The 17,500-nt window shown below is 43.0% G+C and overlaps 1 protein-coding gene across 1 annotated transcript in view; it reads right to left on the bottom strand.

The window, feature by feature from the left end:
* LOC125041272 overlaps window positions 1-17,500 on the bottom strand; it is a 26,746-nt gene that overhangs the window by 4,795 nt on the left and 4,451 nt on the right. Inside the window, exon 2 of the mRNA XM_047636109.1 lies at window positions 7,875-8,778. Within this exon, the coding sequence (XP_047492065.1) occupies window positions 7,875-8,433 (559 nt within the window). The 5' untranslated portion in view covers window positions 8,434-8,778. The remainder of the gene's footprint in view (window positions 1-7,874; window positions 8,779-17,500) is intronic.

Genomic DNA, 17,500 nt, shown 5'->3' with positions numbered 1-17,500 from the left:
AAACAATATATGTATATATGTATGTATGTAGACACACACACACAGACACACACACACACACACACACACACACACACACACACACACACACACACACACACAACTACACACATATATATATATATATATATATATATACATACACACATAAAGTATCTATCTTGTATATATAAACTTGTTTTCAGCACAGACGGATATCTTATCTACGTACAAATATGTATGCCTGCTTATATGGACCCACAACTTATCAGGTTCATCTCTTATCTGCAAAAAAATGCAACACGATACTACACGCAGTCCGACCTCATCTCTGCCTTTATGTTCAAAACAATTTCTAACGATAACGTTGACTTCTTGATATCTTAATTTAGACTAAGAAACAATAAAATACGATTTGGCAAAGACAAAACAATGATAATAATAACTAACTAAGACAAACGTTGATAAGACTGACGCAACAGCATCTCTTATGAAAACCGAAGATAAGCGATGCTATTTCACGACGCAGTCCGCTCGCCCCGGCCAGCCATGCGCTCGCCACACGCAGTCAGTGATTTGTGTCTTACTTTGGGACCTCGAGAGACTTCGGGGTCTGTTTTGTTGCGTGTGTGTGTGTGTGAGGGGGGTTGCGTGGGTTTGTGTGTGTCTGCGTGTGTGTCTGCGTGTGTGTGTGTGTGTGTGAGGGGGGGTTGCGTGTGTTTGTGTGTGTCTGCGTACGTGCCTGCGTATGTGTGAGGGGGTTGCGTGTATTTGTGTATGTCTGCGTGCGTGTGTGTGTGTGTGTGTGTGTGTGTGTGTGTGTGTGTGTGTGTGTGTGTGTGTGTGTGTGTGTTTCTGTGTTTGTGTATGTCTGTGTGCGTGCGTGTGTGTATGTTTGTGTGAGTAGAAACATCTTCAAAAATTTACATACATAAGAATGCATCTACAATTAAGTAGATATGCGAGTAACATACATTATTTACCTGTAATCAAGCATGCATTTCTACATTATACGATCAGACAACCCATTCAGCCAAAGTAGCTGCAAAAGCACATCCCTCCGTGCAACACAGGCAACACAGCAAGCAACAGTTTTCACGTCGCCGTATGAATGAATGGACTCATAAAAGCACTAAGAGCTATATTTACCCGATTGCCCAATAGCAGGACCTGAATAATCACCGAAAAAGAAAAAAATAAGACGAAAAAAGAGAGAAAATAAAGCTTATGAAGGACCGTGGAAGGAGGGGGGGGGGTAGTGAGTGAAGGGAGGGGAAGGGGGGTATAGTGGGAGACGGGGGGTGGGGTGTAGAGGGAGAAAGGGGGAAGGGAGGAAGAGACGAACGCTTTTACGTTCTCACAGACACGCAGGCGCAATGGGGAGGGGGGGGGGGTGCGAGGGGAGAAAGAGGGAAACAGACAGATGCGCAAAGCCACGCGATTTTAATTCCTAACAGACACACATGCAAAGGAGGGAAGGCAAGGATTTGCAAAGAGGAAAGGAAGGAAGAATGTAGAAACAGACAAAACATAAGCTTACTACTCTCTTTTTCTCTCTCTCTCTCTCTCTTTCTCTTTCTCTCTCTCTCTCTCTCTCTCTCTCTCTCTCTCTCTCTCTCTCTCTCTTTTCTCTCTCTCTCTCTCTCTCTCTCTCTCTCTCTCTCTCTCTCTCTCTCTCTCTCTCTCTCTCTCTCTCTCTCTCTCTCTCTCTCTTTCTCTTTCTCTCATCTCATGTACACACTTACCGAAAGGGAAAAATAAAAAGGGAGAAGAATACAAACAAAACAGACAGACACATACAGACCTCCATCACCATCTCACAAGCACACAAGCAAAAAAAAAAGGAACGCGTCTCCGGGCCTGTAAATCAACACTTTGCCTTCAAGCACGCCGTACAAACAAACACTTTAGGGACGGGCTTGTAATCTGACAATGTGCGCCTCACGATGCGTGCTTGTTGCCTTCGCCGGGGATGGGCGTGTTTGCGAACCTGTTGGCTTTATGGCTGAATATTGAGTGATAGGAGAAGGAAGAGAGGTGGGAGGGAAGGAAAGGGGGAGGGAGGAGAGAGGGTGACAAAGAGAGATGGAGAGGAGGAGGAAGAAGGGTGACAGGGAGAGAGTGAGAGACCAAGGCAGAAGGAGAGGAGGAGAGGAAAGAGGGAATGAAAGGGAAAGTAAGGGAGTGAAGGAAAGGGAGAGGGTGGAAGGGGGGGAGGGAGGGAGGGAGGGACAGGGAATGTACCCGGGGAGAAGGTGACGGAGGGAGAAGCGAGAGACGGAGAGATGAAGAGATAAAGAGAGAAGGGAATAATTACTTCGAAAGAGAGAGAGAGAGAGAGAGAGAGAGAGAGAGAGAGAGAGAGAGAGAGAGAGAGAGAGAGAGACAGACAGACAGACAGACAGACAGACAGACAGACAGACAGACAGACAGACAGACAGACAGGCAGGCAGGCAGGCAGGCACACAGACAGACAGACAGACAGACAGACAGACAGACAGAGACTGACGGACGGCAAACGGACAGACAGAGACTATTACCTACCAACTCGCCTTTATAAATAAGTATTGCACCACCGAATGCTTACCTCATAATAGCCACAACCCATCAGAGCGCACCAAAAAAAAGCCTTTATCACATATAAACCATATAAACCACAGTGCACAAATGGTCCGCTTAAAAACTTCACTTCCTATAACCTCAAACGAGAACCGAGCATTCAAACCACCCTTAATATATTTTTCCTCTGAGAGTGTCAATTAAATCGACATCTCTTATCTATTACCATGATAAATCTCCTCGTACTAGGGCGGTGTTCTGCCTACCTGGTTCATTACCTGTGGCAGGTAATCAGCCCCTTTACCGGTGTCCCGATAAGTCAGTTCTTATCTCTGTAACGTGTTAATGTCCGGATTATCGGTTATACGGAGGAATGACAATAATGAAGTGTGGTGTTTTTCATTACCGGGAATAAAGGCATTCCGAGAGGGAATTCGTTCAAATTTTCGTTAAAATAAGAGGGAAGTGGGAAAGAATAATGAGAAGGAAATCAAGATACATATCAGATACATATTAAGAGAAAAATGGTTAATGAAAATTGATAATTCGAGAAAAGTCATTTACGTTTTGAAATTACATCGTTAGAATGATTCGTAATTATGTTGAAGATGCAGTATCGAAACGTTCATTATTGTTCGTTCTATGTCGCAACTTTTTTTTTTTTTTTTTTTGAATCTTAATTAATTTTGGGATAAGGGCGTATAGCGTGTAGACGAGAGATGTTCGCACTAATGTATTTCAAAGTTAGAAAAATACATACGGTAGATATGTGAAGATAATGACAAATATGAAAGATATGAATGTTACGGCAGACTAAAGAAGAAAATAGAGAAAAGGGGATAAACAGTAACAGAGAAATATGAAAGATAAGAAACCAACAGAAGACCTGATGAGAAGGAAAAACAAGCTTAACAGATGTAATTAAAAAGAAAACGGAGATATTTATAAAGAAAACGGGAAAGAATACCGACGTTTCTAAAGCAACAAATTTATATCAATTCTACTTTAAGGAGAATATATATCAAATAAATAAACATTGCATCCGAAAATGAAGAGAGAGATAGAGTAATTTAAAGAAAAAAAGGGTAAAAAAGGAAAAAAAGGAAGGTAATTTTTTCGCAACAAACAGAAGCAAATTTGCCATGACGTCACGAGCGGGCACTCCCTACATAGCGTATCGAGCTTTACCCTTATCTCCTCGACGTGCCAATGTGTTAACTCAAATGACTTAATTAGTATATATAATGACTCACATCCTTTTAAACCCTTGAGCCGTCTCACCTGTTTAATAAATGGAGCGATCATTCAGGGGTTTTTTCCGGTTACTGCCTTCGCCCCCGCACGCCCTCTCTGCTCTTCTTGTTATGCTTTGGTTTCTCTCCCTGTCTGTCTGTCTGTCTGTTTGTCTGTCGGTCTGTCTGTCTGTCTGTCTCTCTCTCTATCTCTCTCTCTCTCTCTCTCTCTCTCTCTCTCTCTCTCTCTCTCTCTCTCTCTCTCACTACATATATGTCTACATATTTATACACACACACGCACATATGTATGTACGATGTATGTATATATATTCTATCTATCTGTCTGTATGTCTGCCTGTCTGCCTTCTGCTCCTCCTCCTCCTCCTCCTCCACCACCTCCTCCTCCTCCTCCTCCTCCTCCTCCTCTTCCTCTCCTCCCCTCCTCCTCCTCCTCCTCCTCCTCCTCTTCCTCCTCTTCCTCCTCCTCCTCCTCTCCCCTCCTCCTCCTCCTCCTCCTTCTCCACCTCCTCCTCCTCCTCCTCCTCCTCTTCCTCCTCCTCCTCCTTCTCCTCCCCCTCCCCTCCCCTACCCTCCTCTCCTCCACCTGAAATCGGCGTCTTTTCGGGATGAGCTTCAGCTTCAGACATGATTATTGTTGAGAAAGGAGGAATGAGTGTGAATAAATATTTAAAGATTATCGAGATGAATTATCTGACGTTTCGATTATACAGTCCTCGTCAGTTAGTTGTTGCAGATTCACTTGCACGATAGAAATGTCGAATGATTCATCGTCTCCTGTGGATTTATCTATTTTCATTCATTTTCATTCATACATTTTTTTCAACAGCATTCACAATGAAAACTGTCCGTTGGTGTTGTATATTTCCTCGTCATTCATTTCAAGATAGGATTCACACATTAAAAGGAAAATGTATGAGTGGGTGATTGTAAAAATTATTTATGACTGTATTTATATGTGTGTGTGTGTGTGTGTGTGTGTGTGTGTGTGTGTGTGTGTGTGTGTGTGTGTGCGTGTGCGTGCGTGCGTGCATGCTTTCATGCGTGTCTCTCTGTCCATCTGCATTTGTGGGTATATATGCATCTGTATATACATATATTATATACATAATATTCTCCCCAACCGTTTAAGCGAATCCGACTGAGACATCAATTAAGCCCGGCATTCGTGTAAGACAACCACCAACAGACAAAAGTGAGAGCTATCGCGAGTGTATGCCTAGTGTCTGGACGCGTGTTTGGAGAGCAAAGTAGATGCGACAGACGATATCTACTCGTCTGCCAATTGAGATATACTTGACAGTTCTCTTGTCAAACACTCTACTCACCATAGAGGATGCACGCCCATTATACTCACACGATCGCATGCCATACTAATGCCAATCTGAACATTTAACGCCCATCACAAGGGAGTACATTAGGGTTAATGGATCAGCTGGCTCAGTTTAACAGAATTTGTGAATGAATGATTGTGACGAGCGTAATCATGAATGAGAGTGATTTTGACTTAATTTAAGAATGAACGGTTGTCCTTGGGCTTTTACTATCAATATAACGTCAAGACTTCTCATATACAACTGGATTGATACCTTTGATGAGAGTAATTTTGACTTCATTTAAGAATGAATGATTGTCCTTGGGCTTTTACTATCAATATAATGTCAAAACATCTCATAAACAACTGATTTGATACCCTTTCCCTCATTTTTAAAGTCTAATGATTTATTTAGGTTCTGTCCATTAGCATAATCATTCTTAATTTTCGTTCTTGTCCGTCTTCTTAAAGTGATCAATCATTCTCCCGCCCGTTCATTATCTTAATGATCTCGGACTCCTCCATAAACATTCAGAAGGAAATAAAAAATATGCATATATATCACATTAGGGTCTAATAGAAATGTTCTATTAGAGGTTAATATTTTTATCTATTTTTGAAAATAGTTTTAAAGGGTTTAAATACGCACAAATGTCTCAAATGTTTTCCCTATCGATCGACTCCTCTTTGTTACGTTCATTCCAATCCAATTCATTTTCTTCAACATCAAAATACATCCCTCATCGTAACGATTCGATGGGATTCTAACAAAGGAAAAAAAGTTAAATATCTGTAACGGTTTTTCTGTCCTTGAAACAAAACAACCTCGTTTGACGGACCGTTCGCGCTACTACAGCCTAGAGAGGTCATTAGACGTTGCATAATGTTGCATAATCACCCTTCTGTCATTCATCATTTTGGCAGCATCGTCTTTAAGTGTTTCTTGTTGCTCTTTTGGGGTCCCTTAATGAATCACTTGAGATGACGTTTTACATTAATTGCTTTTTATATTTTTTTATCTATCTTTTTTATCATTGCAGAGCATTGTACTGTGGTATAGATTTATTATTTTCTCTTGTATTTTCTTATTTTCTAATTATACGTTCGGGGCAGTGCCAAGAAGAGGGAGAGATGAAAGAAGGAAAGAGAAAGAGGAAGATATAAGAGATAGGGAGAGACAAAGACAAAGGGACAGACAGCCAGGCAGAAAAAAGGGACACTTAAAGACAACGCAATAATGATAAGTGATAAAAGATAACATACCTTTATTATAAACATTTACACAAGAACCTCGAGAACAGAAAACTATACAGTACATGTTACACATAAACGCTTTACAGATTACTTTATAGTGGTACTATATTCTCTGTATCATATTGTGTTACCAAATAAACTTTTAGAAGTAAGATTATGATGCTGTGCTTGTTTTCCTCTCATCTAACTTGAGATAAAAGGATTATATGATATAGATATTAGAATGCGACGAGAGGGCCTTCGGATTTGTTTTTGTATCTGTCTTCTGTTTTCTATAACGTCTGTGATCTGGGCAAATACATCACAGTCAGTCAGTTAGTCCCTGATTTTTTTGATTTTTTTTTTCCTGTAATCCTCCAGTTCCTGTTCTCTGTAGTATTCATGATTTTTTTTATTTGTTTTATTATTATTATTATTATTTTGTATTGGTCTTTTCTATGCAATGATTCAGTAGCTCCTAAATTTTATCCTTAACGTACATGTTTCTGCTAGCTTACCTTGAAGCTCGCTACATCCCCCACCCCCACCTCCCACCTTGCAGACGCCTCTCCGTAAATAAAACAGATAAGTAAACATTCATTTCATCTCAAACTTCCAAGCTGCTACCTGAAGCCACGACCTTGATTGACGACAAATAATTCCAATCATTTCCTTTGCAATCTCAACCCTCCATCGACACGCAAAACAAAACAATCCCTCTTCTTTTAACCTTAAAGAAAAAAGAAAGAAAAAGCAGAAGAAAAAGAAGAATAGATAAATAATAACGATAATAAAAAAAAAAGCAGCAACACCAAATCACACGTTCTGAATTAACTCTCGTATCTTCAAGAAGTCGAGGAGCTGAGCAGCAACAACCGCCATCTTATCTCACTTCAACACCTAATTACATGGCGAGGAACCACTCGTTATCCCAGCCTGAGTTATGTCCTGACCTCCTGTGGGTTCCCTCGCTCCGCCCCGGCCATCGAGTGCGAGTGGTTTGCAGATATGAAGAATGCAAGAACCTTTTTTGTTTTAATGCTTGGTCGGGATGTGTGTGTGTGTGTGTTTGAGGGGGTGGTGAAGGGGTTGTGTGTGGGGGGAAGGGGGTTGTGTGTGTGTGTGTGTGTGTGTGTGTGTGTGTGTGTGTGTGTGTGTGTGTGTGTGTGTGTGTATGTGTGTGTGTGTTTGTTTGTTTGTGTGTGTGTGTGTATGTGTGTGTGTGTGTGTGTGTGTGATAAATATGAATACAGATCCTTGGACACATGCAATACATGCGTATGTGCATGTTTTTGCATGTGTATCAACATTTGCGTTTGTAGACTATGGAACATATTAGTTTAACATTTTCCTAACCTAATGGCTGAAAAATCTACTGACATTCATTTATATATTATCTAATCAGGACGCTTTTCTATGTTCTTGTTTATTTTCTATTTCGTCCCTTTCATTCGTCAAAACCCACAAAATGAACAAATAAAATCAGACACAAACACACTGTCAATTCCCCTTAGCAGAACGAACCTCGGCCTTACCTTGCACAGCCGCCTTGATCCACCTCATGCTATTCAGACTGAGCTTGACAGGTTGAGCTGTCACGCGGAGGGAAACGCCTTGACGCCTTGACCTCGACTCCTTCTCCTCCTCCACGGCCAGGAAGAAGATCCTTGTGTCTCCCTCGCGGATCCTCCCTGCGCAGGAGGTCGAGGTCGTGACTCCTTCGACCTCCAGGATGTCGTCATCGATCTCGGGTTCCTCCTCGCCCAGGGGATCCTCGAGCGCCGTGGCCTCCTCGCCCAGGGGATCCTCGAGCGCCGTGGCCTCGTCGTTCAGGGGCAGCGGGCCGTCGTGCCGCGGCAGGAGGTAGTCCTGGTAGGCGTCCGCGCCCTTGAGGATCTCCCTGACCTGGATCTCGGCCACGGGGTACGTCTCCTGACCTCGGGGGACCTCGAGGTGGATGACCTTGGCCATGAGCACGACCTTAGACTCCTTCACGGCGTCCTCTATGTATCCTGGCCAGCATCCTTCCGCTGGCCAGCTCAAGAGGGTGGCCAACATGACCCAAGATGTGGCCCGTGGGAGTGGCATGGCCATGCTACGAACACGAAAAGAGTGAAATTCCTACACACTTCTGCCACACTGCATGTCACACTTGCTTGGCGATCACACTAACTCATACAACAACACAGAGACCGGTGTCATTGCCCGTGATTTTCTCGTCATTCATATTTGATTTCAGAGTAATATCAAAATCTGAAACCTTGCATGGATTTGGACTTTAAGATGTATAATAGTTAACACTTAATTGCACTGTTCCAAAGAAAAAAACTATTTGTATATGAAACCGTAACTATTGATACCACATAACGACTATGTTTTCACACCATAGCATTTCTATTAGGATTATTTTCCAAGTGCATTAAAATCGCCATGTCTCCACTGAAAAGAAAGTGTCATGTTATGCGGAGAAATGTTAAATATTGTTGATAAATGCGCCTGACACATGACCCACACAACCTACCTAATATATCTGTAATTAGCAATAATCAGGAGTAGCAGTTATACAAAATGCTATTAAGTACTTGATCATCACTTCAGTTATCGCTACCGTTCTAGTCGGTCCTCATTATAGCCCTCGAATTATCATTAAATTAGTATTACCCTCAATACTATATCTAGAGCCAACGACCCCTGTCCCTTTTGGCACCTAAAATCTGCCGTTCTAAATAACTAACGAAAAAAGGACCTAAGCGTCACATTTTGCCATCATGTTCCTCGTCATATCTTGCCAACACAATCATCCATCGCCCCCAGACGCAGTCAAGAATCTGCCCTTCCTTGTACACCCAGTCCCGAAATAACTGTAAAAGAGCCTCAAAATGCCAATTCATTTCGTCCATCAGAACAGAAGAGCCTTAACGGCCAGACGAGGGATTCCAAGGCGGTTGCAAAGTCCGCTCTGCACCGGAAATGGGCGTGGGCGGGGCTGAGGGAAGGATGTGTGGGAAAGGCGGCTGCGTCGAGGCCCAGAAAGGTCGGGGCACGCGAGTCGGGACGAGGGGACGCGCGGACTACATAAGGCAAGGCAGCGAGATGGGCGGCACCTGGAAACCGACACCTGCCGCCTGGCTCTTCCCGACGCCTTTCGTTCTGAATCATTTTGTTTGCTTCTCTGGTTCTTTTCGTTGTTTTGTGTTTGTTCTGTGTTGTTTTTTTCTCTCTCTTTCTTTCTCGTATTTTGTTTCCGAATGTCTGCGCCTTTCTCTTTTTTTCTCTCTTTATTCCCACACATATTCTCTCCTTTTGTTTCTGTTTTTCTTTCTCTTTTGCTCTTGCTCTCCGGATCCCTCTCCCTTTCCCTCTTCCTCTCTTACTCCCTATTCATCGCTCCACCTCTATATTTTCTCTCCCTCTCTTTATTTCTCTTTCCTTCTCCTTTCCCTCCCCCTCTCACTCCCCCTCTCTTTCCCTTTTCCTCTTCTCCATTTTTCCTCTTTCATCCCCTTTCTTTCCCCTCCTCTCACTCTATCTACTACCTCCCTTTTTACTTCCTCTTTCACCTCCTCCACCTATCCATCACGTCCCTCCACCTTCCCCACTTCCTGTTCCACCTAACCTTCAGCTCCCTATCCACCTGATGCCACCTAATTCCCTCTCCCTCTTCCACCAACCCACTTATCCACCTGCCACCTAGGTCACCTGATTCCACCTGGCACCATCCCTTAAATAAAGAAAAACAATGGTGGCGATGATGATGATAATAATGATAATAATAATAATAATAATAGTGATAATAATAATAATAATAATAATGAAGATAATAATAATAATGATAATAATAATAATAATAATAATAATAATAATAATAAATATAATAACAAAAAATATATGAAACCAACAAAATGGCGGCCGCATCTAGGTTAAACGTCGTGTCCCAATTTTGACATTGGTTACGGAACCCTTATTGTTATTAACATTCTCCCGGCCTTTTCTTTGTCCCCAAAATGCATATTATTTACGGAGAGTTGAAATTCCCAGGTGATCAACATCCAAGATTTTTTTTTATTTATTTGATTATTGTTGACTTTGTGCAACTTGGGTCGATATAAGCGAAGTACAGTTAGTATGGGTGTGGTTGTATTAGAATTTGTGCATTAACATATTTTGTGGAGAAAAATATGATTTTTTTTTTTTCGATTCGTCATAGTTATGTAAATAGGTAGGTGGAGAGTGTGAGAGAGAGGGGAGGGAATGAGAGAGAGGGAGAGAGAGAGAGAGAGAGAGAGAGAGAGAGAGAGAGAGAGAGAGAGAGAGAGAGAGAGAGAGAGAAAGAGAGAGGAGTCGAGGAGCAGACATAAATACAAAAAAAGAAAAAAAAAAACAGAGACAGCCCGAAAGAGACAAACAGCCACCCAAACAGAAAACAAAAAAAAAAAAACAAACACAAAAAAACACAAACAAACAGAACCAAGATCCACTTCCTTTTAGACCCTTGAGCAGCACCTTTCCGAAAGAGACCGACACACTAACCGAAACCGAGCCACAGAAAACGAGCTCCAGCGAAGCCACGACCCCCAACCCCGCCCCCCCGCTCCCCCCTCAGATGTCGCGCGCACTTGACACCGCCTCGAAGATCTGGCGAGCGGCGGCTGGTATGACAAAAATCTCTCTTTTTCTGATACGATTAAGAACCGGCCATTATCCCGTGAAGCCTCGGTGGTATGGGTCTTTGTTCACGCCGCTGGCATTTCGTCTCCGTGTCTACAAGAACTATAATTAATGTGTTCGAGAATGTTGTGCATTGTTTTATTGTATCTGAGGATGATATGTTGCACTGGTGGTTGTTCAATGTACTTTCGCTTTGATCTGTTTGTCTTTGTGCATCGTATGTATTTTTTTTAATCTATGTGATTTATTAATTCGCTGATTCTTATGTTTCTTAATAGTATAATATATTTTGGTATTATTTACAAAATCCGATATTATTCCTTTGATTGTGGACATACTTGTTTCTTCATTTCTTGCCATGTATTTTTCATAAAACTGGGAAAAGATACTTTCTAGTCATTGTGAAGCTCAAGTGAGAAACAAAACATTATGATAAAATAACATATGGAATCCCTCAGATATTCAATTTAAGAATCACACACTCTTTTTTACTCGCAAATAATACCATAACTTCAATAACTTCACCAAAAGGGGGATTTCCCTTCACACTGATCACGCCGTCATTCCACGCTACAAGGTCACGCTCATGAGTACGAAGATCCATTTTATAGCGCCTGTCATACTATATACTACAGTGTTTCAAGTTTTTAAGAATAGCCATGAATGATTTGCATTTGCATTTATTCAACCATTTATCTGTTTATTTACGTAACATTGATTTATTTATCTATTTATTCATTCATTTATATTTTCCCTTTAAGCTGATGATTTCCTGATCCCTAATTACGAATATATATATAAATTAATTTGTCGATATCACCACATGTCGTAATTTAATACGCTGTGTATATCTATATATATCTTACAGTGAGACTAAATATATACACATTCAGAATAGCACAGGTTCGTTTGGTTAAGAAATGATGATAATAATAAATAAATAATGAATAGAGAACTCGCTAAAAACGCATAAGGCAAATTCGTAGCAAGGTCGAAAGGGGGAAAATCACTATTAAAATATTTATCTTCAGTTTCTTCAATCTCTCGGCGTCAATGTGTTATGTATCACTCAAGAGATTTTCCGTTATGTGTCCGTCTACTATAAGCTACTTTTAGAACATATCATAAAAAAAAGGTGAAGATGTAAATATATTCACAACCACGTCGTCTAGAAAGATGGGAAGCTCCTTAAAGCAAATATAGATCGACTGTTAAAATATACAAACAAGGGGATTTAAAAACATCCTTTCCAACACGATGACTTACGGCAGCATCATCATCTACCGAGTATTAGCAGCAATGCGGAGAGATTCCAGCAAATTAATGGTCTTCGTCCTCCCACTCAGCTATAAGGGACCCATGGTGATGCCCTCCCTTGGTATGTCAGCTATTCGTGTTTTCTACTGTTTTTTATATCTGTTTCCTTTTGCTTCTTGCCTTTGATGATGGCCAAGTACTGCCAGCATCTCCATTAGGATCGCGCGTGACCTTTCGCTTAAGGAGAAGGCGTGAGGGACAAATGCTATTCGCTGAGACGGAGGCGATGTCAACACCTCCGGACTGATCTGAAAACACGCGTTAGCCCGGGACCCTTTCCGATTGCCACGGCCGCGCCCTAAGCTGCCTTAATGCTATTGGGGTGGATCTCTATTTCTTTCACTCTCTCTCTCTCTTTCTGTGTCTTTTTCCCCTTTGTGTCTCCTTTTTCTCTTTCTGTCCTTTTTTTTCTGTGTCTGTCTCTTTTTCTCTTTCTCACTTCCTGTCTCTATGTATCTTTCTCTTCCTCTCTCTTACTCTCATTCTCTCTCTCTCTCTCTCTCTCTCTCTCTCTCTCTCTCTCTCTCTCTCTCTCTCTCTCTCTCTCTCTCTCTCTCTCTCTTTCCCTCTATTTCTCTCTATCTCGCTCCTTCCAAAACCAGCTGATGGAGAATCGTACCAAGCCGCTGAGAAGCTATAGTAAGCTCCTTCTTTTCAGACTTAAGCTCTACAAGGGTTACGGCTTGAAACCTCAAGCCTCGCGCCCTGTGACTATTATGTCAGCCCGAGAGCGCCGTCTCAGCCCAGTTCTGACTGGTCGATTTGCATGATGAATCGAGTGTCAAATTTATATCAAGCAGTGTTTATAAACCTCGTATGGTCGACTTGCAACTTGAATTCCTTAGCGTGCAGTATGTTTGTACATCACCGTCTTGGGTCATGTTGCAGCGTGATTCACATTTTCTGACGCTGAGGCTCAGTGCTTGCAAATCCTCGCGAATATGATGAGTGTGACAAACCGCACAACATACAAGCATGACGTTTTATTTTTACATCCATGTAACTTTGTATGTTTTGGACTGTGTATCAAAATTCCTACTTAAGATATTTTAGTAATTGGAATACAGTAATGGTAGTGGTTATTGAATTTAAATACTTTTAGATTATATGTGAATGGTTTTATGTATCTGTTATAAAGAAATAAGTATTGCTTAATCAGTTATCAATTATAAAGAAACTAGATATAAAGAAACTAGCACCTGATCAGCTTTTTCAAATATATCTTCCCATATTCATACGGCGATGCAAGTCTAAACACAAAAAGTCACCCGTAACCTCCGTCAATTTCAGTTTTATTGATTAAAGGCAATAAAAATAATTATAGCATGAGAAAAAAAGACCCAAAAATGCGCCCTTTAGTCATCCCTCCCTCGCCACGTGCCCCATACCCCCATCCCCTGCCCCCTTCCCCCTCTCCCTTACCATTTCGATCCCCCCTCTCCCACCCATGGGATCTCCTCCCTCGCCCCTCCCTTCCCCATCTCTAACTCCCCCCCCCCCCTCGCTTCACCTCAATTCACCGAAGATGAAACAGTTACGAGGCGGAAGGTCATCTCTTCTCTCTCTCTCTCTCTCTCTCTCTCTCTTTCTCTCTCTCTCTCTCTCTCTCTCTCTCTCTCTCTCTCTCTCTCTCTCTCTCTCTCTCTCTCTCTCTCTCTCTCTCTCTCTCTCTCTCTCTCTCTCTCTCTCTCTCTTTTCTTTTCGCTTTTCCTTTTCTCTTCTCTTCTCTTCGCTTGTCTTCTCTTCTCTTTTTTTTCTCATCTCTTATCTTATCTCATCGTTCCTTCTCTTCTACTTCTCTCTCGTTTTCTGTTCTGTTCTCTCCCTCTGGCACCTTATCTTCCCCTGACACTCCTCCAGGTGTCAGTCGGGTTGGCACTGAGACCTGGCCAGAGGAGCCAAGAGTGCCACGCGAGAGCCGCTGCTGACAGTTATGCCACCTTCATGTCCCTCTCCTTCTTCCTCCTTCCCTCCCTCCCTCCCTCCCTCCCTCCAATATTTCTTTCCATTTTTTCTTCCTCCCTCTACTTCTTTCCATTTTTTCTTCTCCCTGAAACCCTTGCTTCTCCCTCCCGGGGAGAAAGGGAAGAAGGGAGGAAGGGAGGAGGAGGAAGCGAGGAAGGGAGGAAGGGGAGGAGGGGAGGAAGGGAGGAAGGGAGGAAGGGAGGAAGGGAGAAAGGGTGGAAGGGGAGGAGGGGAGGAGGGGAGGAAGGGAGGTAGGGAGGAAGCTAGGAAGGGAGGAAGGGAGGATCAACGCCCTTTCTCCTATTCTCCATAACAAGAGTAGGAGGAAAATAAAAGGAAAAGAAAAGGAGAAAGGAAGAGGAAGACAAAGGGGAAAAGGAGAAAAGGAAGGAAGAGGAGAAACAAAAAGGAAAAAGAGAAACGAAGGGAGAAAGAACTGATGGAGAACAAGGAAGAAAAAAAGAGAATAAAAGGGGATTAAAAGGAGATGATTGAAGTGAAGAGGGGAAGAGAAGATAATGAGAATAAAAGGAAGAGAGGAAAAGGAAAAAAGGCAGAGAAGGAGGAGACCAATGAGAAGGAAGAGAATGCCTCGGCGCCCGTGGGTTGCGGAAAGCTTCAGCGGCGCCTCCGATGTGGAGCGGGAGAGAGTGGGCGAGCGAGCGGGGAAAGGACGAGGCACTTGTCTGTCTTTATTCAAAAAAAAATATTTGTTTACGCTCTCCCTGGCATAAGTTTTATATATATATATATATATATATATATATATATGTGTGTGTGTGTGTGTGTGTGTGTGTGTGTGTGTGTGTGTGTTGTGTGTGTGTGTGTGTGTGTGTGTGTGTGTGTGTGTGTATGAGTATATACATGTATATGTATACACGCATGGATAGATGGACGTATGTAAATATCTATGTACGTTTATAATGAATGTTTAGCCTTGGTTCGTCTAAAAAGTATTACTCAGAAAACGATTATAAACGGAAAATGTATTCACAGCAAGCATGGTTTTATAAACATAAAAAAAGAAGAATGAAAGCAGAGGAAAAAGAAGAAGAAAAAAAAAGGAGATGGCGAAGAAGAAGAAGAAGAGGAAAAAGAAGAAGAAGAAGAAGAAGAAGAAGAAGAAGAAGAAGAAAAGAAGTAATAGAAGGAGAAGAAGAAGAAGAAGAAGAAGAAGAAGAAGAAGAAGAAGAAGAAGTAATAGAAGGAGAAGAAGAAGGAAAAGAAGAAAAAAAAGGAGAAGCAATAGGAGGAAAAAAAGAATGAGAAGACAAAAAAGAATGTGGAGAAGGAGGAAGAAGAGGAAGAAGAGGAGGAGGAGAAGACGGAAAAAAAAGAGAAGGAAAAGAAGAAGAAGAAGAAGGGGAAGAAAAAATGCCAAGAAAGAACGCAGAAAAAATAAAAGGGTCAAGAAAACCAAACGAAACGAAAGAAAGCGAAGAAGAACATGAAGAAAAAGTAGAAGAAAAGGAGGAGGAGCAGGAGGAAGAGGAAGTAGTAGTAGAAGAAGAAGGAGAAGAAGAAAGAAGAAGAAAAATAATAAGAAGAAAGGGAAAGGAAGAAGAAAAAAGATAAGAAAACGAGCAAGACGAAAGAGGGAGGAGGAGGAGGAGGAAGAAAAAGATAAGAAGAAGAAGAAGACAAATAATAGGAAAAGAAGAAGAAAAAAGAATATGAAAAGAAGAAGATAAAAAACAATAGGAAAAGAATAATAAAGATGATGAACAAGACGAAAGAGGGAGGAGGAGGAGGAGGAGGAGGAGATGGAGGAGGAGGAGGAGGAGGAAAAGAAACACGACTCACCCTCCTCATTTCACGCGAGAAGAAAACGACAACGAAACGACAAGGGGCGCAACAAGACGACGATTAGCGATAAGGGGCGCTGGCGAGGGGCATGGGGTGCGAACAGGCGCCGGGGCATAGGCAGTGAACGGGCATGGGGCAGGTGTTAGGCCAGACGAAAGCCAGGGAAGGAGGAGCAAGGGGCACGAGGCAAGGGGGAAGCAGGAAGGGTGGGGGGGGAGGGGAGCAGGGGAGGGTATTGATTGGAGAGGAGGGGTAGGGGGACGGGGCACGAGGCAAGGGATAAGTAAAAGGGGTGGAGGGGGAGGGGAGTAGGGTATGGGACGGATTGGAGGGTAGGGGTAGAGGCACAAGGCAAGCGAGATAAGCAGGGTGGGCAGGGGTGGGGGATAGGGGCATGGGACGGATTGAAGGGTAGGCGTGGGGGTAGGGGCAGAGGGGGAAGTGCCTACTAGGAGGAGAGGATGTATGGGCTAGGAGGGAAGGGGTACGGGATAATAGGGGGCACGGATTGAAGGGTTGGGGTTAGGGGTAGGGGCATGGTACAGCAGTAGGGTTAAGGGATAGGGTATAAGGGCACGGGGCATCAGTATGGGTAGGTTTAGGAAAGGAAAGCTAGGTAGGAATAGAGAGAGAGGAAAAGGGGAGAACAGAGAGAGAGAGGAAAAGTGGGGAAGGTATTAAAAGGAGAAAGAGAAAGAGAGAAGGTATAGAGAGAACAGAAAGGACAAACAGGGAAGGAATTAAAAGGGGAATGGGGAAGGGAGAAGAAGAGGAGAGAACAGAGAGAAAGGAGAAACCAGGAATGAAAGTGAGGAAGGGGAAGAGAGAAGGAGAGGAGAACATGAGGAGGAGAGAGGGGGAGGGGAAGGGAAACAATCGAGAAGAAAACAAAGGAAAAATAATAAAAAAGGAATGAAGCAGGGAAGAGAGAAAGAGGGAAGGAGAGAAGGAGGAGTTAAAAAAAAAAAAAAGCAAACGAGAAGAGATGAAGCGAGGAATGATACCCACGGACGTAACAGAATACATCGAGAAGGAGAGGAAAGTGAACAGGAGTGGATGGAGGGGGGGAGGGAGGGGGGGGGGAGGAGTCCTTGTAGGAGAGCCGCGTGAAGGATATTGACAGGTACAGCGTGTCGGGTGGCGGAGGGGCGCGGGATGGTGACAGGCGAGGCGGGGGACACGACCGGCCGAGCTGTCTGACGCATCTGCTCCTGAGACAGAGCTTGCTTCGGGGATCGGGGTCTTTCTGGGGTCTTTCTGGGGTCTTTCTGGGGTCCTTTTGGGGGGCCCCTTTGGAATCTTTTGGGGTCTTTTTGAGGGGTCTTTTGGGGTCTATTTGGGTCTTTTGGGGGTCCTTTGGGGATTCCTCCTGGGGTCCTTTTGGAGGTCTTTCTAGAGGTCCTTG

This window comes from Penaeus chinensis, chromosome 30 (assembly GCF_019202785.1).
Source record: "Penaeus chinensis breed Huanghai No. 1 chromosome 30, ASM1920278v2, whole genome shotgun sequence".
Classification (NCBI taxonomy): domain Eukaryota; kingdom Metazoa; phylum Arthropoda; class Malacostraca; order Decapoda; family Penaeidae; genus Penaeus; species Penaeus chinensis.
The sequence above is the reverse complement of the archived record's forward strand: the minus strand, read 5'-3'. Positions and strand labels throughout refer to the sequence as shown.